The sequence below is a fragment of the Palaemon carinicauda genome, chromosome 15 (assembly GCF_036898095.1).
Source record: "Palaemon carinicauda isolate YSFRI2023 chromosome 15, ASM3689809v2, whole genome shotgun sequence".
Taxonomy (NCBI): Eukaryota; Metazoa; Arthropoda; class Malacostraca; order Decapoda; family Palaemonidae; genus Palaemon; species Palaemon carinicauda.
Window position 1 is genome coordinate 1,866,114 of NC_090739.1, and position 24,046 is coordinate 1,890,159.

General features: G+C 37.2%; 1 protein-coding gene across 3 annotated transcripts in view; it reads left to right on the top strand.

Moving 5' to 3' along the window:
* Positions 1-24,046, top strand: part of ZnT63C (zinc transporter 63C) — an 89,932-nt gene that overhangs the window by 46,713 nt on the left and 19,173 nt on the right. For 2 of the 3 annotated variants that reach the window (XM_068388040.1, XM_068388038.1), the window contains exons 2-8: positions 270-534; positions 1,315-1,439; positions 1,557-1,654; positions 2,307-2,549; positions 3,110-3,285; positions 3,788-3,897; positions 4,303-5,860. In XM_068388040.1, the coding sequence (XP_068244141.1) occupies positions 358-534; positions 1,315-1,439; positions 1,557-1,654; positions 2,307-2,549; positions 3,110-3,285; positions 3,788-3,897; positions 4,303-5,041 (1,668 nt within the window). In that variant the 5' untranslated portion in view covers positions 270-357 and the 3' untranslated portion in view covers positions 5,042-5,860. Of the gene's footprint in view, positions 1-269; positions 535-1,314; positions 1,440-1,556; positions 1,655-2,306; positions 2,550-3,109; positions 3,286-3,787; positions 3,898-4,302; positions 5,861-24,046 lie in introns of those variants that run through there. The other variant, XM_068388041.1, reaches the window with a different exon arrangement.

Sequence of the window (24,046 nt, forward strand, 5' to 3'; positions counted from 1 at the left end):
TATGGAATATTAGTTTAATATATATATATATATATATATGTATATACATATATATGTATATACATATATATATATATATATATATATGTATGTATATATATAAATATATATATATATATATATATTAGAGAGTACTTTTTCATATTTATATCATTATTAAAAAAATAAATTTTTAGAAATTATTTTTTTATATTGTTACAATTACTATTGTTAATTTAAAAAATCAGCAAGATAACACCCCTAATAATTGTTTTATTTCTCATTTTCAGATTTTATTTGCGTTTGAATGTGCTTGTAGTCCAGAAGACTTAAACCCCCAATTAGACGGACAAAAATACATATTAGCAACCAGCAACCATGGGTCGCTACACAGGGAAGAAATGTCGTCTCCTGACCATGTTCACCATGACAGCCTCCTTCTTCGTGGTCGAACTCCTGGTCGGGTATATCACAAATTCCATGGCCCTGGTGGCCGATTCCTTCCACATGTTGAGCGACGTGCTGGCACTCGTCATAGCCTTTCTCAGTGTCAAGGTGAGAAGACGTTTTTCCCATCTTCCATAACGTGAGACGTTTTCATTTCAGCTTTGTATTATATTTATACTTTAGATCAGATTTTTCCTATATGCTCTGCTATAATTGATCTCATACACTCTGGCACACTATTCTACCTTGTTTCTCTTCTTATTGTTATTTTGAAGTTTTTATAGTTTATATATGAAAGATTTTTTTTAATGTTATTATTGTTCTTAAACTTCTCTTGTAGTTTTTCCTTATTTCCTTTCTCACTGGGTTATCTTCCCTGTTGGAGCCCCTGGGCTTATAGCATCCTGCTTTTCCAACTAGGGTTGTAGCTTAGCAAGTAATAATAATAATAATGATAATAATAATAATACTGTTCTTATAATATTTTATTTTGATTGTTCATTACTTCTCATATAGTTTATTTATTTCATTTCCTCACTGGGCTATTTTCCCTGTTGGAGCCCTTGGGCTTTAGCATCTTGGTTTTCCAACTGGGGTTGTCACTTAGCTAGTAATAATAATAATAATAATAATAATAATACTGTTCTTATAATATTTTATTTCGATTGTTTATTACGTTTCATATAGTTTATTTATTTCCTTGTTTCATTTCCTCATTGGGCTATTTTCCCTGTTGGAGCCCTTGGGCTTTAGCATCTTGGTTTTCCTACTGGGGTTGTCGCTTAGCTAGTAATAATAATAATAAAAATAATAATAATAATAATAATAATGATAATAATAATGATGATAATGATGGTTTACTTACCGTGCTTTTTTCCTCCTCCCCAGATGTCACCGAAAAAATGGAGTAAAAACACCTTCGGGTGGGCTAGAGCAGAAGTCTTAGGAGCCCTTGTTAACAGTGTGTTTCTAATGGCTCTTTGTTTCTCGATATTTGTTGAATCACTAAATAGGTAAGATTTCTCCCTCCTGTTTTCTTTTGTCTTTGCGTTGTTTATATTAATGAATTGACATAAAGTGACAAAAAGGTTTTTTTTATCTCTAAAGATTTTTTTTTTTATGAATTTCAGGTTATATGAACCCGAAGCCTTGCATAATCCAAAGCTGATCCTCATAGTTGGCGTCACCGGTTTAGTCGTTAACTTAATAGGACTGGGCTTGTTCCATCGTAAGTTGAGAGCTAACATGTACTCCTCCTCCTTCTTCTTCTTCTTCTTCTTTGTCTGCATCTTTTCCCACTTGTATGTGGGGGTTAATGTTTCTGGCCAGCTTTCTCCATCTACCTCTGTCCCACACCTCATCACTGGTTAATCCCTTTGATCGAAGGTCATTCTTGATACAGTCCATCCACTTCCGCTCTGGTCTCCCTCTCCTTCTCGTTCCCTGTACCTCCATTTCCATTACTCTCCTCCCAATATACTCTTCATCTCTTCTCATGGCATGTCCTTACATGACCTTAATATTATTAAGTGTGAAATAATCAGTGAAACGTCTAGATAAGAAAGTTTCTGTACACGAAAAACTCATTTTACGAAACATATGAAGATGTTCACACTTCATATCAGAAAAAATATTTTGGATATGAAACAAAATTCACTCTATTTGGTTATGTATATTGAATGATTCAAAAAAATTTGGCTCTATTTCATCATACGAAAAAATTATGTGACGAAAGCCACTCTGGAACGAATTGATTTCGTATATTACTGTATATATCCTTTGAATGCACTTTGACGGACAGAGTCAGGTAGTTTTGAAGTGCACTTATTACACCAGTAAATTTCATAGGATAATTCTAGCTTTGATTTTATTTTCTTCAGAACACGGCCATGGTCACAGTCATGGTGGACATAGTCATGATGACGGTGGACATGGACACTCACACAGACATCAGAATAAGATTGTGACCATCAATGCTCTAGTGGCCACGGATGATAATGAAAATGACGAGCGCTTCACTCCCAGTTCGCTCTCCAACAGAGAAAACAGAGGCAAGAAGGAAAGCGGTGCCTCCCAGATGAACATGAGGGGTGTGTTCTTACATATATTATCAGATGCCTTGGGTAAGTAACTTATTCAACTATTTTATTTCTAGGAGCAGGTTTAAAGGTCACGCATAAATGGCAGAGGAAAGGGACAGTGACATTGCACTAGCAGCACAAAGCCTCAGGGACATTAGCTATTTTATAAATGATGATTTGAAATAACGACACATCCCATTCCAGCTGTGTCATTGCGTCAGTATAGTATCATGCATATAAATTGAATATAATATTGAGTTTTAAAAACATTTTGTCTTATAACCCGTTTACCCCCAAAGGACGTACTGGTACGTTTCACAAAACCCATCCCTTTACCCCCATGGACGTACCGGTACGTCCTTGTAAAAAATTGCTATAAAATTTTTTTTTTCCATATTTTTGATAATTTTTTGAGAAAATTCAGGCATTTTCCAAGAGAATGAGACCAACCTGACCTCTCTATGATAAAAATTAAGGCTGTTAGAGCAATTTAAAAAAAAATATACTGCAAAATGTGCTGGGGAAAAAATGATTCCAAAGAGCCTGGGGGTAAAAGGGTTAATGGCTCAAGTTTTTCACGAAGATCTATCTCCCATTTACAGGCTCAGTAATTGTCATCATCAGTGCCTTGGTGGTATGGTTGACTGACTGGGAATACTCAAAATATATTGATCCTGGACTTTCCTTGTGTCTAGTCACTCTCATCGGTATTAGCACATGGCCACTATTGAAGGATTCTGCTCTCATCCTTCTGCAGACTGTTCCTACACACATTCAGGTAAAACAGTTTTTTCGGTTTTTCGTATCTTTGGTTTGATATATAGTAGTATGAAAGTTTTGTTGATAATTAGCTGTTTTTATTTAAATGTGTTTATATTTAAGTCTCCAGTATGTAATGAATGCACAATATTGTTAGCTTTTAATACCTTTGCCTTATTTTGAATGTAGCATTTAATGGTTATGTTTCCATGAAGTTTGAAAACTAAAACTATAATTAAGAGTTATGCAGGGTTATGTATTTAGTTTTTCAAAATACATTTAGATTTTATTAGTGGAGATTTTCATATCTGCAAGACTTTTACCAAGTGACATATTTTAAAAAGGTATAATGTAGGAGATGATGAATGGAGAAGTATTGAAATAAAAGCTCAAGATAGAGACGGCGGCGAAATCTAACCAAGGCCCTTTGCGTCAATAGTTGTAGGAGATGATGATGGTGATGATAATGTAATGCCGTTAGTTTATGTGAAGAGGATAGATAAGATTTTACTGATTTCCAGGTGGATGGCATCCAAAAACAACTCTTGAATGTTGATGGCGTTTTGGCGGTTCACGAATTCCACGTTTGGCAGTTGGCAGGGGAGAGAATCATCGCCTCAGCTCATATCAGGTACAGTTTATAATATCCTTCACTACAGTACTTTAGTACAGTATGTACCATGTAAGTTTCTGCAATTTCAGTGTAGTTACTACTGAGTTACATATTGTATGCTCTTTTTCACAGGTTGTACTGTTGCATATACATTATATTTAAAGTTAGTTACTGTACTTGTAACCCGAGGTATTGTGTAGTATTTAGTTGGAAAGGCTAAGCTTGGAAAGCAAATCCCAATGTAAGCTGTTATGCTGTAAAGAAAATGGGGGAAAGAGTAAATAGAGGTATTGGTAGACTTGACTTCCTAAAGTTCTCACTTTAGATTTTACTTATTTTTACTTACTACCATTGTCTTTTTTTTTAATTGCAAAGGTAAATTAAGTATTTTAGCTCAACTGCATGTCTTCCCTGAATTTTCAGATGTCGCAACCTGAAGGACTATATGGTCCTTGCCGAAAAGATTAAGAAAATGTTCCACGAAGAAGGTATACACTCAACAACCATTCAGCCAGAATTTGTTGAGTTTGAGGACGACAATCTTTCGGCGTCCATTGAATCTGCGGAGGATTGCATTCTAGATTGCCCATCCAATGATAAGGATGCATGTGCTGCCCAGACATGCTGTGGGGTCTCCAAACAGGTAAAAAGTGCTTCTAACCCATCGCTTAGGGGGACCGCCAACACCGACCAAGTTCTATCTCATGGGAAGAGTTTGCGGTTAGCTGTCCCATCGGCTAGTCTTCATGACGTGTCCAAGAAATCTGCTTCTCCTGCATGTTGCTACCCTCATTGGATCCCCCCTAATGCTTCTCAGGATAAAGAAAATGCTTCCACTCATTTCTCCTCTGCTCTAACTGCAGATGATCACATTTGTATCTCCCAAATTTCCGCCAGTAACAGATGCCTTGGACAAAATCATTTGCTCAAGAATAATATTAATAGTAATCATTTAGAGGTTCCTTCTGGTAATTGTACTAGTCAAAAACAGGAGGATATCGATCACAGATTAGACTGTACGTCTCATTCTTGCTGTAGTGAACAGAAAGAAAATATTGAGTCGAGTAAAGGTGACTCGGCAAAAAAGGGTTATGATAATATGGTAACCATAAACTTAGAAAATGTGGAAACCGATCAGTCTTCAGTTTGCGAGCGTTTTTAATTCGGTATAGGTTTTAATATTTTCCTTTAGGAATTTGTATAATTTTCGAAGGCATTAGTAGTAATCCAATCGTAAAACAATTTATACATTTATACAATAACGATCCGGAATCCTCTTTGCTGTAGCCCCTAAGTAACACTATATGTAATTTTATTGTACAGTATATTAATTATCATGTTGAGGTGTTTCTGTAATCTGGATGTGGTTAATAGTTTATTTCTTGTACAGTTTGTGTATTACAAAACGAGAGTTATGGTGTGGATGACCGATTTGTCACAAGCTTAGATATTTTTTACGTACAGTAATTCACTGAAAACGAATAACATACTCAGGAGTGGCACTCCTTAGCCATTTTTCATTGTTGTACTGATCATGTTGTTACTGAACACTATTAAAACGTTCCTTCTCTGTTCATCCTTTGTTCACATAGATTTTGTCTTGTTGATGAGTCTCCGTTGTATAATTACCAAAGAGATCAAAATTGGCTGTTTTATTGGTGGTTGGAATGTGATAACGCAGTCTGAGACTGGAATAAAACTCAACTGGTTATTTGCAAAATTTCCTGAATATTTTGTTAGCTTTTTTAAAATGCATTTTTATTTCTTTGTGTTCGGATTTCAAACTGTATAAAGTATTGTAATGTAGGAATTTCATACATATTTCGCATAGGCATTATAGCATGTGATATTTTGCTATGTTAAGGAGAGATTATTCTTAGTACATGCTAGGATGGATATGTGATTTTCGTTTATGATTCTCAGATATAATAATGTAAATTGTCTCATAGGTATTTAGTATTAATGATTTTTAGTACTTTGGCTTTCTCTTTTTATTTCTCCATCCTTCTTTATATGAGGTAACGTTCTGCCGTTGATTATAAGCATTCCAAAGCGGTTTGGAACGCACTTGATGCTGTCAGGTACTACGATATATTTTTCAATCATTTTTAAGTACTGTTGCTTGCTTTTTTGTACCCTTTTCCTCTCAGTGTAGTTCTGAACTTCACAAAGAGTTTATTTTTAAACTTCCATGCCTTTTTAAAGCAATTTATGCAAGGCAATACTGTCCTCTGTTCAAGGTTTTTATCTGTGAAGTTCATTAAGAACCTTTTCGATGTTGCTAAATTTAATGTTTCCCTTGTTTTAAATGCTTAATTTTCCTGATGCTAAAACTCCTTTCATCATTGTTCTTCCATAAATTTCCCTATTTTTAATGTCTTTTTGGATAATTGCTTTCCCTTTTCTCAGGCTCGTACGTTTTTTCATCTTAAAATATCTTTTTTATTACATAACTTTCCTCTTTCATTTAGGTTATTGTTTTGCTGTTGTTTTCATTCTGGCTTCCACTTTTAAAATCCAAGTTTTTTGTCGCATAGTAAGTTTTGATAGAATCTATAATTTGTCATCGTTTTCCTCCAGTATTTGATCAGGCAGTGAACTCAACTCCGTCAGTCAGTTACTTTGATAATGTGAGGTATTTTCACTGGCCATAGTTAATCAAGTGATATCCTTTTGCATAGATAACATAGGATTTGGTATCCACGTTCATCCAATGAGTACAAAGCTCTTTTTATTTTATGTTTATAATTCCAAATGATCTGTGATTAGAATCTTCTTGTAAAATAGGTATTACCTTACAGTATTTTCAAAGTAGATTATGTTGTGGTCTTTAAAATGCATGCTTGCCACTATAGTCAATTCTTTTTAGCGAGGCAGATTTGCACCGACTCGCAGGGGGGTGCCCTTTTAGCTCGGAAAAGTTTCCTGATCGCTGATTGGTTGGGCAAGATAATTCTAACCAATCAGCAATCAGGAAAATTTTCCGAGCTAAAACGGCACCGCTGCGAGTAACTGCAAAGGCGCCTCATTAAGAAAAATTGAGTATAGTCATAACTTCCTCATAACAAATGATTTTATTAAAGAAAAATCCATATTACTAACTGTATATACTGTGATTAAATATCCATTCTGTTACTGGCTGAATAAGTGGAAATACAGGTACATCTGTGGAATAGGAATGGTATGTTTTTGGTGTACAGTATTTTGACCCCTTATTTTCCCCAGTTATTTTATTATTTTCTCTTTATCAGTTACAGTTTAATACTGAATTGCTACCACAGATACTTTGTTGGTATTTTCCTGCAGTGTGTATGGTGGCAGTTGTACAGTTTATTTCAGTTAACGTTATTTTGTTTATTTTTTATTTTCTTAGTGTGTATTGTCCTTTTTATGTTGTAATTTGTTGCGGTAATTAAAGTTTTATGATGGTAATTGAATTATTTTTATTAGTTACGTAAATGTTTATTTTATACTTTTGTATATATCAATTACCCTGTTTTTTTAATCCGTGCATTATTCTGTACAGTAGATTTGCAGTTTAGTTTATTAAGCTTTAGACTTTGTACCATTTATTGTAGCATTTTGTGATATGAAAAGGCAGCCGTGGTGATATTCCATATTTCTCCCTTTCTAAAATATTTCCTGAATAATCTGAGACTATGACGTTTTGTGTAGGGTGTCGAGTAGACTCCTTTTACACTGCTTCAGCTTATATGATAAAGGGCAAATCATGATGGTGTGCCATGACAATCTTTTCATAAAATTTTCCAGCTAAAGCCATTTTGCATGTACAGTATTAATTGCTATTAATTTTGTTCAATTTCTGGTTAATGGTTGTTCTTTGGCAGTCAAGTATTCTTAGTTCTACTGTAGCGAGTACAGGGTAAGAGAAAATCAAAAAGAGGAAATAAAGAAAATTTCAGCCAGTCATTACCTTGATAAAGCAATGCAGAAGCTGATTGTAGTTGGGCAAAACAATCAACCCGGTGGTTATTTTTATTGGAATGATATTTGGTGTGAAGTAGAGCATTTTGGTGATTTAACCCTTTTACCCCCAAAGGACGTACTGGTACGTTTCACAAAACTCATCCCTTTACCCCCATGGACGTACCGGTACGTCCTTGCAAAAAAATGCTATAAATTTTTTTTTTTCATATTTTTGATAATTTTTTGAGATACTTCAGGCATTTTCCAAGAGAATGAGACCAATCTGACCTCTCTATGATGAAAATTAAGGCTGTTAGAGCAATTTAAAAAAAATATACAGCAAAATATGCTTGAAAAAAAAATAACCCCTGGGGGTTAAGGGTTGGAAATTTCCAAATAGCCTGGGGGTAAAAGGGTTAATAGTCCAATTGACATATAAGTGTCCACATGTTTTAAAAGTTAATATGTTGAGGAGAGGCTGGTCTGTTCTTTCTTGGTTGGATATCTACGACCAGAGGTGCAATACTTTGCTGGCAGTATATAGCCAGAAAATGTATTACAATCGCCATTGAGAGTGTGTCATAGTGTATACAGGTGGTCTTCATGGAAGGAACTATAAGTTTTAAGTGTATACTGTACTTGTACTTCACATATAAGACAAAATAGTTCATTGCCAGGAGGATTTTATTTTAGAACACTGCAGTAAAGCATAATGATATTGAAAATAAAAATATACTGCTGCAATTCTCATTTATGCTGTTATAGAATGGAAAATGGGAAATCCTAAATCACAGTATGTATGAGTTATGTCTAAAATCTTACTATGAATACCTCATTGTATTGTGTACTGTGCATACTTTTATGAAAGAATCACACGCATAGCATAATTTACAGCAGATGGTACCCAAAATCATTGGAAATATCTACTATACGGTAATACAGTTTCTGTTTACAAAAAACTCATATGAAGTGACACACGAAGATTTTTTCGCCTCATATTACGAAAAAATACTCGAGATATGAAACAAAATTTGCGATGGGAGATTAGGTATATTGAATGGTTCAAATTTATTTGAGTCTATTTCATTATACAAAAATATATCATTATGAAAGCCACTCTGGAACTAATTAATTTGTAACCTGAGGTATTACTGTACTTGGGTCAACACTTAATGTTCAATACCTTCATTGCATACAACACTTTTGTCACTGGCTCTTTGTCGAGTTTCAATATGAGGGCAACATGGATGGGAATTCTGAAGTCTCCGCAGTTAACCCCTTTTGCGATTAGCTTGATGATAAAATCACATAAATACTTGTTAATTGCAGGGCCACTTCATGTGGTTTTCTATAAGCCTTACCATTTCAAATTCAGTTATGATATGTTTAAAGGCCGCTCATGAATGGCAGAGGTAAGGGACAGTGACATTGCCATATCAAGCAGGACAATGCCTTGAGACTGACCATATATCCATATGATCAGTGCCCAAGCCCTCTCTCCATCCAAGCTAGGACCAGGGAGGCCGGGCAATGGTTGCTGATGACCCACCAGGTAGACCTATAGGCTCCCCTAAACTCTCCATCCTTAGCTCACAAGGATGGTGAGGTTGCAGCAACCAAAGAAACTAACGCGTTTGAGCAGGACTCGAACCCCAGTCTGGCAATCACCAGTCAGGGACGTTACCACATTGGCCACCACAACCTGGTATCTGAAGCTGTGAGATTTCTTGAAAGCTTCTATGAATGTTATTGGCAGAAAATTTATTTCCTAGGAGTTAGAGATATATCAGTAAAATGTATGATACAGTACTATTACTTGAATTTTTCTTGAATGTTGGCTTTAAAACTCCTAAAATAACCTTGTTGGAGATTTTAATAATTATAAAATGCTTGATACTTTTATCAAAAATTTGGAAGAAGCTGTGCAGTATACCAGCTATTATTTTAAGTTTTCCACAGTTGTTATTTATTATGATTGTGAAAGAGTGACCCCAGCACTTTCCAAAGGAAAGCAGTTCTCTTTTTAAGTCTTTCAGTTTTCTTTAACCATGTAGTTTGAACTGCTGATTGGTCTTCACTCGTATTTATATACAGTAACAGTGTAACATGAACTCATCTTATGCTCTTTCTGAATTATTCAGATGAAATCCACAAAAGTTTATTGCTGTTATCTGATAGGTGGCAACAGCCTTCCTTCCTAAATTTGAGTACAAATTCTTTTGACAGATCTCCCCATTTGTACGATTGGTACCCTATTCAATGCTCCCCAACCTTGCTTGGTGGGCAGCTAAGAATGCGGCTGCCCTCTGATATCCTTGTTCTGGTCTTTCTCTTCCAATGGGTCACACGGGGCGACCTAAAGTGCTCCGAGCACTTCTTCATTTCATGGCTTTTTGTAGTGCATTGAGTATAGTAGTTGTTCCTTTGGCTTTGCAGTGTCTCTCCCAAATTCATAATCAAAACCAATTTTGCTCATCTTAAACATTTTAAGAGGATTATTGAACCAAACACTAAGTGTATAGTTTTGTGAGTCAATGCATGCTCTTTAGAGGAAAAGTTGATGAGTGTTGGGGTAGTACTATGCAGGGGATAAAAGTCTGTCTTGATTATGTGGAGTCACGTAGCTAGGATTTGGATGCTGAGTAGAAAGAGAATTGAGACTTGTCCCTCCAGTGCCATGAGGCTCATTGTATCTAGCAGTACAGCCGGAACAGTGAGTGTATTTTACGAATGAGCTGTAATTTGTCCTCTCAGGAATGGAAGTGTCCTAAGTGGCAGTACAGTATGCCAGGATTTTAATGAGAAAATGAAACAAATGAACAGCTTAATTCAGACATCATTGAGGTCAAGTAAGGAGGAGAATAGCAGGTTTTGCCTAACAAAGTTTAGGGCAGGGCTCTTGTGGTCAGAAGGATTTTTTTACCAATCAGCCATCATGCCTCTAATGATCAATATATCATGTTTTCTTTTCAATTGGACATTCAAAGCAAGACCGTACAAACATTTACTTTGCCCTCTGGAGGATATTGGTGTAGGGCCGTGCTATATCCATGATACATTAGCTTTATTACCACCCAAGTTGGGCTCCTAGCCTCAGTTGTTTTCCATAAATGGTGTCGAGTTTGAGGCCTAAAACATACCTTCCCTACCTTGATGTTGAAACCCCTGACTCAAATGCCGCCTTAACCATTCTTTCCAAGGTTAGTACCACATGTGATGCATTTGGAGGTAGACCTTGGTGTCCTCTACAAGGTGTGTTTAGATGGTAGTCACTTGGGGTGATTCCTCTCATCTTAGACCTGTGTCAGTCACCAAGGTGACTAATGTCTTTAACAGATACTTTTCATTTTTGATAAATGTCGTTGGTAGGGTGTTCCAATTGTTACCTTCCTCTCAATAACGAAGTTATCGCTGGAAGCCTCTTCCACAGTTCTGGCGGCAGTGCAGAGGAACAATTGGTGATTTTTGGTAGACATATGGGAAACTTATTTTTATATGCACCTGCATCCAGATTCGAGTAAGTTTCTAAGCATTGCTTATGGAGGCAGGGTACTCCAGTTCAAGTTGCTTATCTTCTGTTTAAGTACAGCTCGATGGGTCTTCACTAGTGTCATGGCTCTGATGGCAAGGTTGCTACATCTGTTAGAGATAAGGGCCCTGTTGTACTTGGACAATTTGCTACTACTGGGGTCATCGAAAAAAAAGTAGTTTTATCTGTTTGGCACCCTACTATTCTCCTTGATGTGATGGGGACCTTCATCCTATAAGAATAGAGAGGGAACCTGACTTGGCATTCACTCTTTCCAGCACTCCCTCACCTCATACGGTGAGTGTTTTTCTACTATCTTGTTCAAGAGTAGAATAAATGGGGAGTCAACCTACTCAACCCTGTAATATATCGTCGTCGTCGGCGCCCACTCGTGTCCAAGCATTGGGTTCTGTCATTAGCCATCAGCCTCCTATCTATGGGTGGGTGCTTATGCCTGATGTGGCTGTTAAGTCCTACTCTTTTGTGAGATGAAGAAGGGTGGAGGAAACGACAGAATGCCAGTAGCTGGGTATATTGTTTTGGGTGGTCGTGGCTTTGCAACGGCCACGCACACACACTTGGCCCACACCGTTTTCACCGCGGCTCAAGACATATGAGACAGGCGGCTTCTCAGATGTTGGTTGCATTGGGCTGCCGGGTTCTTGTTATGTCAAGGCCCTCCTTGTTGCCTGCCCGACAGGCATTGCCCTCTTCCGCCGGCGCTGGGAAGCTCCGCCGTTGGGGTCTTGTTTGGTTTGATTTTGGAGTTTTCCTTCTCCTAGCCTTTGCCTATCTTAATTAAAGGAGAAGGCCTATAGGGGTCCAGTCTCGGTCTGGTCTCTCAGAACTGGTCTTAGCGATATGGTTGAGCCTGCCAGGGTGGATAAACTACCCCACCGCCATTGCCCAGCCCATCATTGAGACACTCAAGCCCCTCTACTGCAGCAAAGTGCTGGACCATCAGAGGGGCCTGTAATATATAAGTAGGGACATTTTCTTTGACTCAGTTCCCTTTGCCCTACTTTATTAACTTGGTTATTTTAACTTCTTTTGGAGAGTTAAAGAGATAAGAGGCATCCAAAATGGATATACAGTAGTTCTGGTTACCACAGATGGGGAAGTGACAGCGTTATTGACGGTGGCAAGTGCATAAGTGGTGGCTGCAGTACACCTTAACATTAACATCCACAAAATAGATGTCCGTTGTTACTTCTACCAGTTTTTCAACTAACAAAGGTCCTGGTAAAGAAAGCTCATTATTTTTATTATTATCACTAGCTAAGCTACAACCCTAGTTGGAGAAGCAAAATGCTATAAGCCCAAGGGCTCCAACAGGGAAAAATAGCCCAGTCAGGAAAGGAAATAAATAAATGATATGAGAAATAATGAACAATTAAAGTATTTTGAAAACAGTATCATCATCAAAATATATATTTCATATATAGACTGTAAAAAAAGCTTAAGTCAGCTTGTTCAACATGAAAACATTTGCTGCAAGTTTGAACTTTTGAAGTTCTACCGATTCAAGTACCCGATTAGGAAGATCATTCCACAACTTGGTCATAGTTGGAATAAAACTTCTAGAATACTGCATGGCCAACACATGAAAATAAATCCTGGAGGGCACAGGGCTTGTTGCTGATGCATCATGTTTAGTGGTCATCTCAGAAAGGGGGGTTAAAGCCGTCTTTGGGTTAGGGCTTTCGATGGCATGGTTAGCATGGTACGATCTAGGTCCTGAACCTGAGGCCAGGTTTGGAGGGGAGCACGGCAATGGGCTTCATTTAGGTGATGTTGGGGCTAATGCATTTTAGATTGCTTAAGCCTATGGTAACATCCTCTGAAGAGGGCTAACTAAAAATTTCTATAAACATATGTCTGATTGGTGGAATACAACTAGGTACATTTTCGTCATCAGGTGCCTGAGAGACACGGAAAAAATACATCTTGACCTTCAATTCCTTTTGTTATATGAATTTCCTCTCATGTTATTCTCTCCTTCAAGTTCTCAGACAGAGACCTAATCGACCCTAAATATACCTGAATCTGGAGGCTACCTCTCCTCTCGTTTATTTATCCACCAACTGATTGAAGTCCAAGTCAGGGTATGCTACCACTCGCATCTGAAGCTAAACATGCCGCTTCAAGTGTATTGGAAACGTCGCTAGACCTCTCAGCACTTGAGGAATTAGTTCTCATCTTTTCCTATGCTTAGCTTCAGTGTCCTTACAGTGTGATTCTGTAAAATCAAGATGTAATTGCATCGCAAGTTCAGTATTATCCATACACTTATCATACCTATCATCCATAGAGCATGCTTTGTACAAATGTACTTAGTGTAAGAATAGAATATGAAAATTTTTCTGGGAGACATTTTAGAGCCAGAGATACAAAGGTTAAAGGTGTCTGGTTTCAGTTCCAGTTTCATCAGGATAGATGCTCGCCAGAACGTCACCCGGGCTAGCCCAACCCCCCACTGTAGTGCCCGAGCACAGCAGTGACCTCCCCAGTAAATAGCTTAAACTCACGTTCTCGGGCTGGGATCGATCTGCCACCACGCGAATGCAAAGCAAACATGTTCCACTGTACTAGCCAGGAGGCACTGCAAGACAAAAATAATTGCTCAGGGCAATTTTAGGCTTCACATATGACCATTTGGAAATGAGAGACGAGAACAAGGGAAGCCACCTGCTTATGTGATGCCCGGACACAGCTTGAAAATGCTACGTAAGGCAGCAATCTTATGGATAGGAAGAGCTTTATAAATTTATTTATTTTTAGAGGTCGAAGCTCTCGGCTCCAAGTGAGAGGAGATTCATTGAAATGACATGAAACATTGTCCAGCAGTGATATGCATTTACAAAAGGATAGCCTTTATCATCATAAAAAACTGATTAAAAATTTGAGAATAATAGGGATATAAATACTATACAATTAATACTGTATAGCAATTTACATGTGTTCAAAGGAAGTTAAGGTTATTTGTGTATAATAGAAATATACACATGTTAATTTTCTATAAATCACAGGTATCTTTTATGGAAAGTATAAGGAAGGCTTATACTACCTAAGAGAGCTTTTAACAAGATTTTTGTTACCACCTTGAATACAAATCTTGTGACCTTAAAAAAACCTTGAATGATAATGAAAATTGTTTTCCTTGAAAGTTTGTTGGTGCTATAGCTGAATGGAGTAAAACATTTGTTATTACGCATAGTACAAACCATTGTTTTTTGAGTAGGGAGTATGTTTTCAGCGCACGGTGGATGGCCATTGAAATTGTTTAACTAGGTTGTTGAGTGAGGAGGAGGAGTTCCCCACCTGTCAAAAGCCTCTCACGTGTTTTCAGCCGCAACGAATGCAGACTTCTGTACTGTTGCCCCACTAATTGAACATTTCATTTTCTTTTTCTTTCTGGAAGTGAATTGCTGAGATTCTGATGCAAGAAATTCGTACATTCTAGAAAGGATGGACTTTATATCAAATTTTTATTTTAATGGCAGTAGATCCACACTCTCTGTGTGCCTCTTGCTAGAGGCACAATTGTTCGCAATCTTTCCCATGTGTAGATCATGACTTCCTATACGGTGATGGGCGTATGCTCTGAGGGGGAGGAGTAGAACTTTGCTTCTTCCTTCTGATCATGGAGCGATTCTGCTAATGCCGCTCCTGTGCTTACGCTCCTTGCTTGGTCACCAGGAGTATGCTGTAGGAGCAAGGATCCCTTAGAGCTATGTCAGTGGGCTTTTCGGCGTGTAGGGTTCCCCCCAGTGTTCTCCGCTCCCCATTAGAGGCTGAAGGCTCTTCTTCGATTGTGCATGCCACTGACCATTAGTTGATCTAAGATAGGCTGCCCGAGTACCAGTGTCTCCCTTGGTGGCACATGTGGTGAAGGATGTGGTGAGTGTTTCCCCAGTGTCGGTGACTCCTGTGATATCTTCCCTTGTCGAGAGAAGCTCCTCTCAGTCACTACTGTCAGGGCTACCCCTCAGCCTTGAGCATGGGATAGAAGGAAATAGACCTTTCTTCCTCATAGGAGTTGTCTATGGTTGTGAGGAGCTTCAAGCAGTTTTTCTGATCTCGGGGCCTCAGGTCTTGGAGGGTGATATATCCCACGTTCTCAACAACACTCTCACTTGTACCCGTCTGAGCTGTTGAGAGGGCGGTTAGTCAAGGTTCCGACTCTCTTGACTGTCTCTGCTGCTTTAGTATCAGCAAAGAGGTTAGGTAAGTTACATGGTTTCTCTTCCTTATCCTCCTACACTGAGAGGTGAGAGGAGCTCCCTTAGTTTAGTACCAGGTCTCATGGCCAAAACTCGGAACCTGGTGGGGCATGATCCTGGGTTTGAGCTCTGCTTAATGCCCTTTCTACTTGAGGCATCGGGTGGCATGGAGAGGAGATGTTTTAGAGTCCCATGAGGGCTCTGTGGTACTATCTAAAGAAAACCCAACACCTCAGACTTGAGTGTTGGCATCTCCTTAGCACTGGGAGTACTAAGAAAGACATGTCTGGGAATGCAATTTCTTTCTGAATTTGTGAGTCAGTTTGTTATGCATTTACCTCAACTATTTAGAAGGTTGAATTACCAGCTAGGACTGAAACTCGCAAAGTCAGGGATTAGGCCCCACCCTTGCCTTCAAGAGGAATCTTGCAGTTGGCTAGGTGTTAAAGGTTGGGGTGTGTATGCACCAGACCACTTTCACAGTCTTTACTCTACAGGAGTACCCATAAGTCCCTTGGTGCCTTAACACTTGGTCTTGTGGTGGCTCCTCAAAAGTTGTGTAGCAAGCCCAGCTCCCATGCATCTTGTCTATGGTAATGTATAGATTTAAGTCTGGAATGAAGGCAGATTGACTGGCTCTTCTCCTCTAATCCTTTTGCTGTTGAAATGTTACTCACTGGATCTGACTTGATGCTGTAAACTACACTCCTAAGCTCCATTCTTTAAAACCTAGAGAAGTTCTTCCCCATCCTCCCTAATCGAGGGGGAAGATGGTGGAATATATGCTAAACTGTTGATTATCATACTCCAGGTATATTATTCCAGACTGCTATCCCCTTCAGGGAAAGGGATTCCTCCTTTGACCATGTACCAATCTTCCTGGATAGGCCATTCCATTAGACTATTCATCCCAATGATAGACAGATAGGAGGTTGCTGGAGTAATTTCTCTCACTCTCGTATGGGACCAGGTAAATTAACATTTCCAGGGAAGAAAAAGAACCAGTCAGTTTGATCGTGGTGGTCTTCCGACCCTCTGGTTAGTGAGCTTCCCTACTTAAAGGATCATGGTTTGTATTTTCCGTAGGAACAAATTACAAACTTTTAAAGTCATATGTATTTTTCCTAGCTCAACCACCCTCAGTCCTGAGCTGAAAAGTCATAAGGGAAGAGCTTTTGACATTTGGGGCTGGACTTCTCGCCTTCACTCTCCGCCTTTCGTTTAACTACCTCGTTAAACTATTTTAACAGCCGTTCCACCTCGCGCTGAAAACATATTCCCTACATAAAGGACTAAGGTTTATAAGCTAGGAATAATACAAATTACTTCAAAAGTTTCCTAACTTTGTGTAGTTAAAAATACAAATTACTTTAAAAACTTATGATTTTTCCTATGCAAGTAATCTGAAGAGTTTAAAATCACAAAGGAAAATTTTACTTTCATGTATACAAAGTAGGTTTAATGAATCTATGTCATATTGAAGTAATTTTTGTAAATAGAAATGTTATTTTTTCAAGTAATCTTACTCAATATTTCTTGTGCCATTAGCTTTGAAAGCACAACTTTTCTTGACAAACCAAAATATTAGAGGATTAGCAGTGGATTTATATGCTTAGCCTCCCCATCTCGGAAACTTTTACTGCTATTCGTGGCCAATGGTGACAGCCATGTTGAAAAAAACTCATTCTTGCTTTATAAGGCTAAGAGTAAAAGTCTATTTAAGTACAGAAATTTTTTTTTTGTGTTTTATCAGGCTCTTGATAAACTGTGATTCCATTAACTTTTTAACTAAACATTCAGGGTACAGTATGTCTTTTGAAATATGATTTTATATGCATCTAAATTTTACAAGCATGAAATATGCATCACCTATTGAGGAAAAGAGTACAGTATACCTGAATAGTTTAGGACAGTTTTGAGAATTATTTGGGCTGTCCAGAAGCTAGGCTAGTGTAAGCTGATAGCAATCAATAAAATTTTTATGTCAGGGCCAATTTCTACTTCTCAAGGAGTAAATTATTTTTCCAATGCTCAGGTAGGTCATTCTTTAGTGATGTCCAGAAGTGCTTCAGCACCTCGTGTAATTTCTGAATCATTTAAGTGAAATTTCAAGGCTGGTAGGTGCTTCTTATACTTAGGAGACGCGTGTGTTTAAAGCTCTCCCCTCTGGATCAGCAAAGTGTCTATGATCCTCGTGCCATGATATGGGCCAAATTTCATTTCTCAAAGGTACCTCGCTAATGAAAATAGGCTTCGCATTACATGATACAAAGAGATAACAGCTAGTGCCGAGAGCACTTGCACTTCTTTGTGTTTATCATGCGAATGCTGTGCTTCAGCGCTTTACAATATTTGTGATGATTGCTTAGTTCCTCTGACTGTTGAGCATTTACTTATTGAATGTTTAAGTCTTGAGGATATCAGAGACATTGTTTATAATGCCAGTGGCATTTTTAAGTTCGTATTGAAAGCTGGCCTTCTTACTCAGTTTTGAATGATATATTAAATGTTAAATGTTTCATTGTTAAGTTATTTATTAACTTTTTATTTTAAGTTATTAATTGTTTATTAAGCGTACTGCAATTAGCATCAATGACCATTGATGCTATGATGCCAGACAATTACCAACCATTCATTCATTCATTACAATGTTTGGGGTTATCACTACATAGATTGCACTTCTTCACAGAGCACCAATAATTTTCATGTGTCTCATATTCTTGTGCCAATTTTTATAAATCAGAGGAAGAAGAAACATGTGCCATTAGCACCTCTGACTTGCGTGAGGAACTCACCAATGGGCCCTTGAAATCGCACCAATAGTGGCTCTAAATTTTTGCACATACTGTATAGTGCTTTTGAATTTTATGTTAATAACTCCTCTATTAATCACCCTCTGAATCTTGAGCGGATTGCACATCCATTGTGTCATGTGCTTTTAAGTGCATGTAGATTGTGCACTTGTCCTGCCTAAGACGTGGGTTTTCCGAGTCTCGCACCACTAGATCCCTGAAATCTAGAGGTGAATTAGAGGAGAATGAACATTTATTGAAGGAAGATTCTTTTTCTTGTTGAATCTTCTCCAGGTGTAGAACATCTATAAGAGGACCATATATAGTAAAAACTTATTTCTGCTGCTTCAAGAGTAAATCAAGTGGCTTTTGCTAGTTAGTCGACTCAGACAGTTGATGCTTAACTTGTGGTGGTGATTGAAGCTGTTCTGAAATCAAATTTCCCCCTCTTGGCAGAAGAGCATAGACCTTGCCAACAATTTTCCGTTCTCTGTTCGATAGAATACAAGAGTATTACAGTACTCGGATAACATACTGTACGTAAATCTGAAGTAAAGTACAGTATTATATGATGGCCCTTGCATCTTCTCCAGCTTGACCAATCCATCCCAGCCTTTATTGAACCTAATACTTCTAAGACAATGTAAAATGTTCAATATGACAGCAAGAAATGTAAAACATAATTCTCCTGGTAATACTCCTTGGTGACCTAGTGAAATTGGTAACTTTTAACAATATTTTAAAGATGAAATCCATCGTTTCAATACTTGCACGGTTCATTCAATCCTGCCTTTCTCCCCACAATTAGTGGGGACAAAGTGACTTTAGATATTTTCATCATGGCACACATCAGGGCCTGTGTATAGTAGCAGTGGTTTCCAAGATATGGGAGGGCTTGGCATACAAATCCCCTACAGTGCTGTACTATTCCCCTAATTTTTGAGTTAAAGCTGTGCTTTTAAAACAGAACATCATGAATGTTCAGTAATTATTGAAATAATAAATTTTATATAATTTTTTTTATTAGATTTTTATTGGAAAAATTTTGGGTTAACAAAAATTGATGTATGAAGCATAGTTTTGCTTCTGGACTGGATCTAGTGGAATGAAATTTATTTATCAACATTGATAGGTTTTGTGTAAATCAGGAAAACTATAAGAAATGGGAACATGTGGTTATATCATCCTCGCTGGCTTTGTATTTTTTTTCCCTGTAGTATTCATAGTAGCATACAGTGTGGTGTTGCATACTAATGTGTTTGCTGTAACCTTGTAGAATTTGTTTTTCATAACAAAGCATGATGATAATGCTGCAAATAACAGCATGCCATTTATTTATCCTGTAACTTTATTTTAAGGTTTTTTAAAACTCCTATATTTTGTTATGAAATCACTTTTTGGTATTGTTTTGACTTCTTTTGAGATTATAATTTTCTACATATTGTTGATATAATTTGTTTGGTTTAGTGCAGTATGTATGTAGTATGCACTAAGATTCAGACTCATTGAGATAAGTAAGTGGTTTTTTTGCATTTGATACTACATAGCAGACGGCAGGCACAAACATCTTGGCTGACGTCTAGCTTTGGACAAGCTGTCGTTTGAAGTAAGCAAAGAGTTGGGAAACCGTGTTATCTTGTTTTATCCGTTTACTTTCTTTTATTAATTTAACCTTTTATTTGTTTAGTGTGCCATTTTGGAGTTTTTCCTGACACAGTAGTTTATTTTTTTTTACTTAATTTATGCTTGATTTGTTTTTATTTGATGCATGGTCAGTATTTAACTGCTGCTTGCACCATTGTTTTCATGTACAGTATGAGGCGAGTGTGCATTTTATTAATGCTTACATTATTAACCTTGTATATTTGTTATTTAGGCAGTAAATGAGATGTCTGTTATGGCTGTACTGATATATTTAAATTTTTACTGATAAAAGAACAGCTATTCTACGACTGATAAAAGAGCTGAAAGTGAACTAATGACCAAGAAACTGTTTTGCTCCTCAGAATTTTTTAACATGCATTGTACCCATTAGCTTAAAGATTTACGCTTAAGTTGACAATGATACGCCAGTCCTGGTTCTTACATGTTTGGTAAAGTATATTACATGTGTACGTTAAGATATTTATAACCACACAAGCAAAAGCCAAGCAGAAGGGCAGCTGATCTTGCATCCTCTCGTAGTTTGCGTTAGGCATTTCCTCGTGTATGCCTGACCCCTTGACATTTCAGGTCTTCAAGCCGATCCCATTTTCTATTTTTAGGGGAGGTTGAGGAGAATATCTGTCTTATCGCCAGATATATCAAGATATTCTGATAGAGATATGGAATGGTCAGGTCTGATTATGGATTCGTGTAAGTACTTTTCATGAGAGATGTGTGGCTTAATTTCTGCAAAGTGCATTATCAAAATAAGATAGCGAAAGCACAGGAGGTTGAGAAATACCCTTGTGCATTACTCCGCATACCTTGTTCAATTTGAGCCCCTGGGTTCTCTCGCTTCTCATTTGAATGCAGATTAACCTTCGAGCCTAGTTATGCATTTTTCAAAGTGACTAAAACCTTAGTTATGTATTGTAGAATTATCTTGATTTGCAGACCATTTTTTTTTTCATTATTATAATATTTCCGTTGTAGATTTTCCTGCTGCTGTTATTGATTATTCATTTTCTTTGACCCATTGTGAAGGTAAGTTTCTTTTTTGAAATAGCTTTCATTGAGTGGTATAAATTCTTAGAACTCCATTATTGATTATATTTTGTAGATTAAAACTTCCATAGCTAAATTAAATCAACTCAAAAATATCCTTTTCTTGATTTCATTTAAGGAAATTACTTGGTATAAGAAGCCTCCCCACTTTATACATTTTAGGTTTAGTTTAAGCTTGAAAGTTTTTTACTGACTAGATAAAGGGGAATTAATATCAAGAAAAGAGACTGAGTTTTGAGTAGATATGGTTTGATAGCACAGTACAGTATTGCCAATTGCCATTTAGTTTAGACTGCTTTTTTGGGGAGATTCTCAAGAGACTTGATTTCAGCAATACAAGGATGGTTTACCCTTTTTACTGACTAGATAAAGGGGAATTAATATCAAGAAAAGAGACTGAGTTTTGAGTAGTTATGGTTTGATAGCACAGTACAGTATTGCCAGTTGCCATTTAGTTTAGACTGCTCTTTTGGGGGAGATTCTCGAGACTATTGATTTCAGCAATACAAGGATGGTTCACCCTTCTTATGCCAAAATGTCTCCCATATCTTTATTATAAATGGTTGACTTTGGATATAAATAGAGTAGTTACTGTCGAATCTCTCATCGTATAAAGAAAAGGTTTTGAATATATTGTTTGAAAGACACTGGCATAGTGCTTTCTTTACAATAGAATTATTTTTTAATAAATGTCCTGTGGTCTTCTGGAAGCTGCGTACTGTATATCTTTCTTAAGAAAATAAGTTTCTGTAAGGATGAAAGCATTTAATTTGGTAGAGATCTTGATAGCTCTCAAGTTGTAAGGTACTTTGAATTATTTTTACAGATAATAAATTTTGATAAGAATCCTTTTGAAAGATAGCTTTTAAAGTTTGTGAAGAACCATCTAATAAGGATTTTAAGGCCAGGGCCTAGTCGCAGAAGTTAGAAATAGGGTATATTTCAAGAAAGTAAAGGAGTGATTTTCATTTGACAGTATTACAATTAGTTTGAGTATTATATTTGATGAATATTTGGTATTCAATCTCGTTACAATATTTGTGTGGCCCTTGTCATACCTGCGATACACTTGTGGAGAAAGGTTCATCGTTTCACTAAGAACTGTAAAGACTTGATTTGTAATGAAAGAATTAATCAGGATTGAACAGCAACCTCAGCTACATATTTTAGAAAAAAAAATAGTTATGTCGATAGTTTTAGGATATTAAATCTTGAAGTATTATTTTGATAGTCATGAAGATCATAGATGCGTACTGTTAAATGTAAAACTATGTTTTTACCGTACAGTATGGTTGTTGAAATTTTAGTATAGTATTTGAAACTGCATAAACACGTGAATATGCTGAACACCAAAAACAAAATCTTTATGTTAAAATGAATTAATTTTACGCTCGGCTGATGTTCATAATGCTTCTCTCTTGAAGTCTGATTTTGTATTGACGTTACCCTAAAACTATAATTGTCCTGTTTTTGTTTTATTTTATTTTATTCTAACAGGCTTAGGCAATTAAAGGTTTAAAGGGTGCTTATGAATTGCAGAGGCAAGTGACAGGACATTGCCTTAGAGACTGACCATACATATACATATGATCAGCACACAAGCCCCCTCTCCATTGAGCTAGGACTAGGTAGGGCCAGGCAATGGCTGCTGATGAATCGGCAAGTAAACCTATAGGCTCCCCCAAGTTCCCCATCCCTATCTCACAATGATGTAATTGCAGACACTACTAGAAATTATTGAGCTTGAGTGGGTCGCTAACTCACGTCAAACCGATTGCAAGACAGAGATGTTTCCAATAAGGTACAACAACAATCTGGCTGTTAATGGCAATAACCTGGTTTTGGATATCCCATAGCCTCTGTTTTTTTCAGTCTCAAAATTGAAATTAAACCCCTATCCTTTAGGCATCACCAGTCAATTAAGGAGGAGGAGGGGGGGGGGGGGGGCATATATATATGAACATCAGTTGAGTATAAAAATTATTTTAGGATTAAAATTCCTTTGCTGAATAGTTTAGCTAACTTGGAAAATGTGTTGGTTTCCTGGACAAGGGAGGATTGGAGTACACAAGGATATAATATCATTATTATTACTAGCTAAGCTACAACCTTAGTTGGAAAATAAGCATGCTATAAGCCCAAGGGCTCCAAAAAGGAAAATAACCCAGTGAGGAAGAGAAATAAGATACATAGAATAGTGTACCTTAGTGTACCCTCTTTGACCACAAGCAGCACAAATGGCACAGGGTTTAAGCTTTCTATATCTAATGAAATTAGTAAAACCTTCCTACCGCAGGTAAGATAGAAGGAAAGACTGTCATAGCGACCTCCTATAAATATTACACGTTCTCTTGGCATTCCGATGAATTGCATGAAGAAAAATGTATAACCTTATTTATATTACTGTATAAGGAAATTTTGATGTCACAAACATTTTTTACCAGTGCAGGTGATAGCTCTCCCAAGTACTTCCAAAAGCAAAAGCAGTTGCTGTACAGTATAATGTACCTTGGCAATCAGAAAAATTATCTAAAATCATAGATTTAAAGACAAAGCATACCGTATGTCATTATTATCATCATTTCCTCCTACACCTATTGATGCAAAAGGCCTTGGTTAGATTTTGCCAGTCGTCTCTATCTTGAGCTTTGTATTCAATACTTCTCCACTCATCTCCTACTTAGTGCTTCATCGTCCTCAGCCATGTAGGACTGGGTCTTCCAACTCTTCTAGTGCCTTGTGGAGCCCAGATGAACGTTTAGTGAACCAATCTCTCTTGGAGAGTGCAAAGAGTATGCCCAAACCATCTCCATCTACCTCTCGTAATGATCTCGTCCACATATAGCACTCAAGTAATCTCTCTCATAGTTTCATTCCTAATCCTGTCATGCCATTTAACTCCCAATTTTCTTCTGATGGCTTTATTCTCAAATCTACTGTATGTAGGAGATTTATTACCCATACTAGATTTAATAAGCAAAAATTTG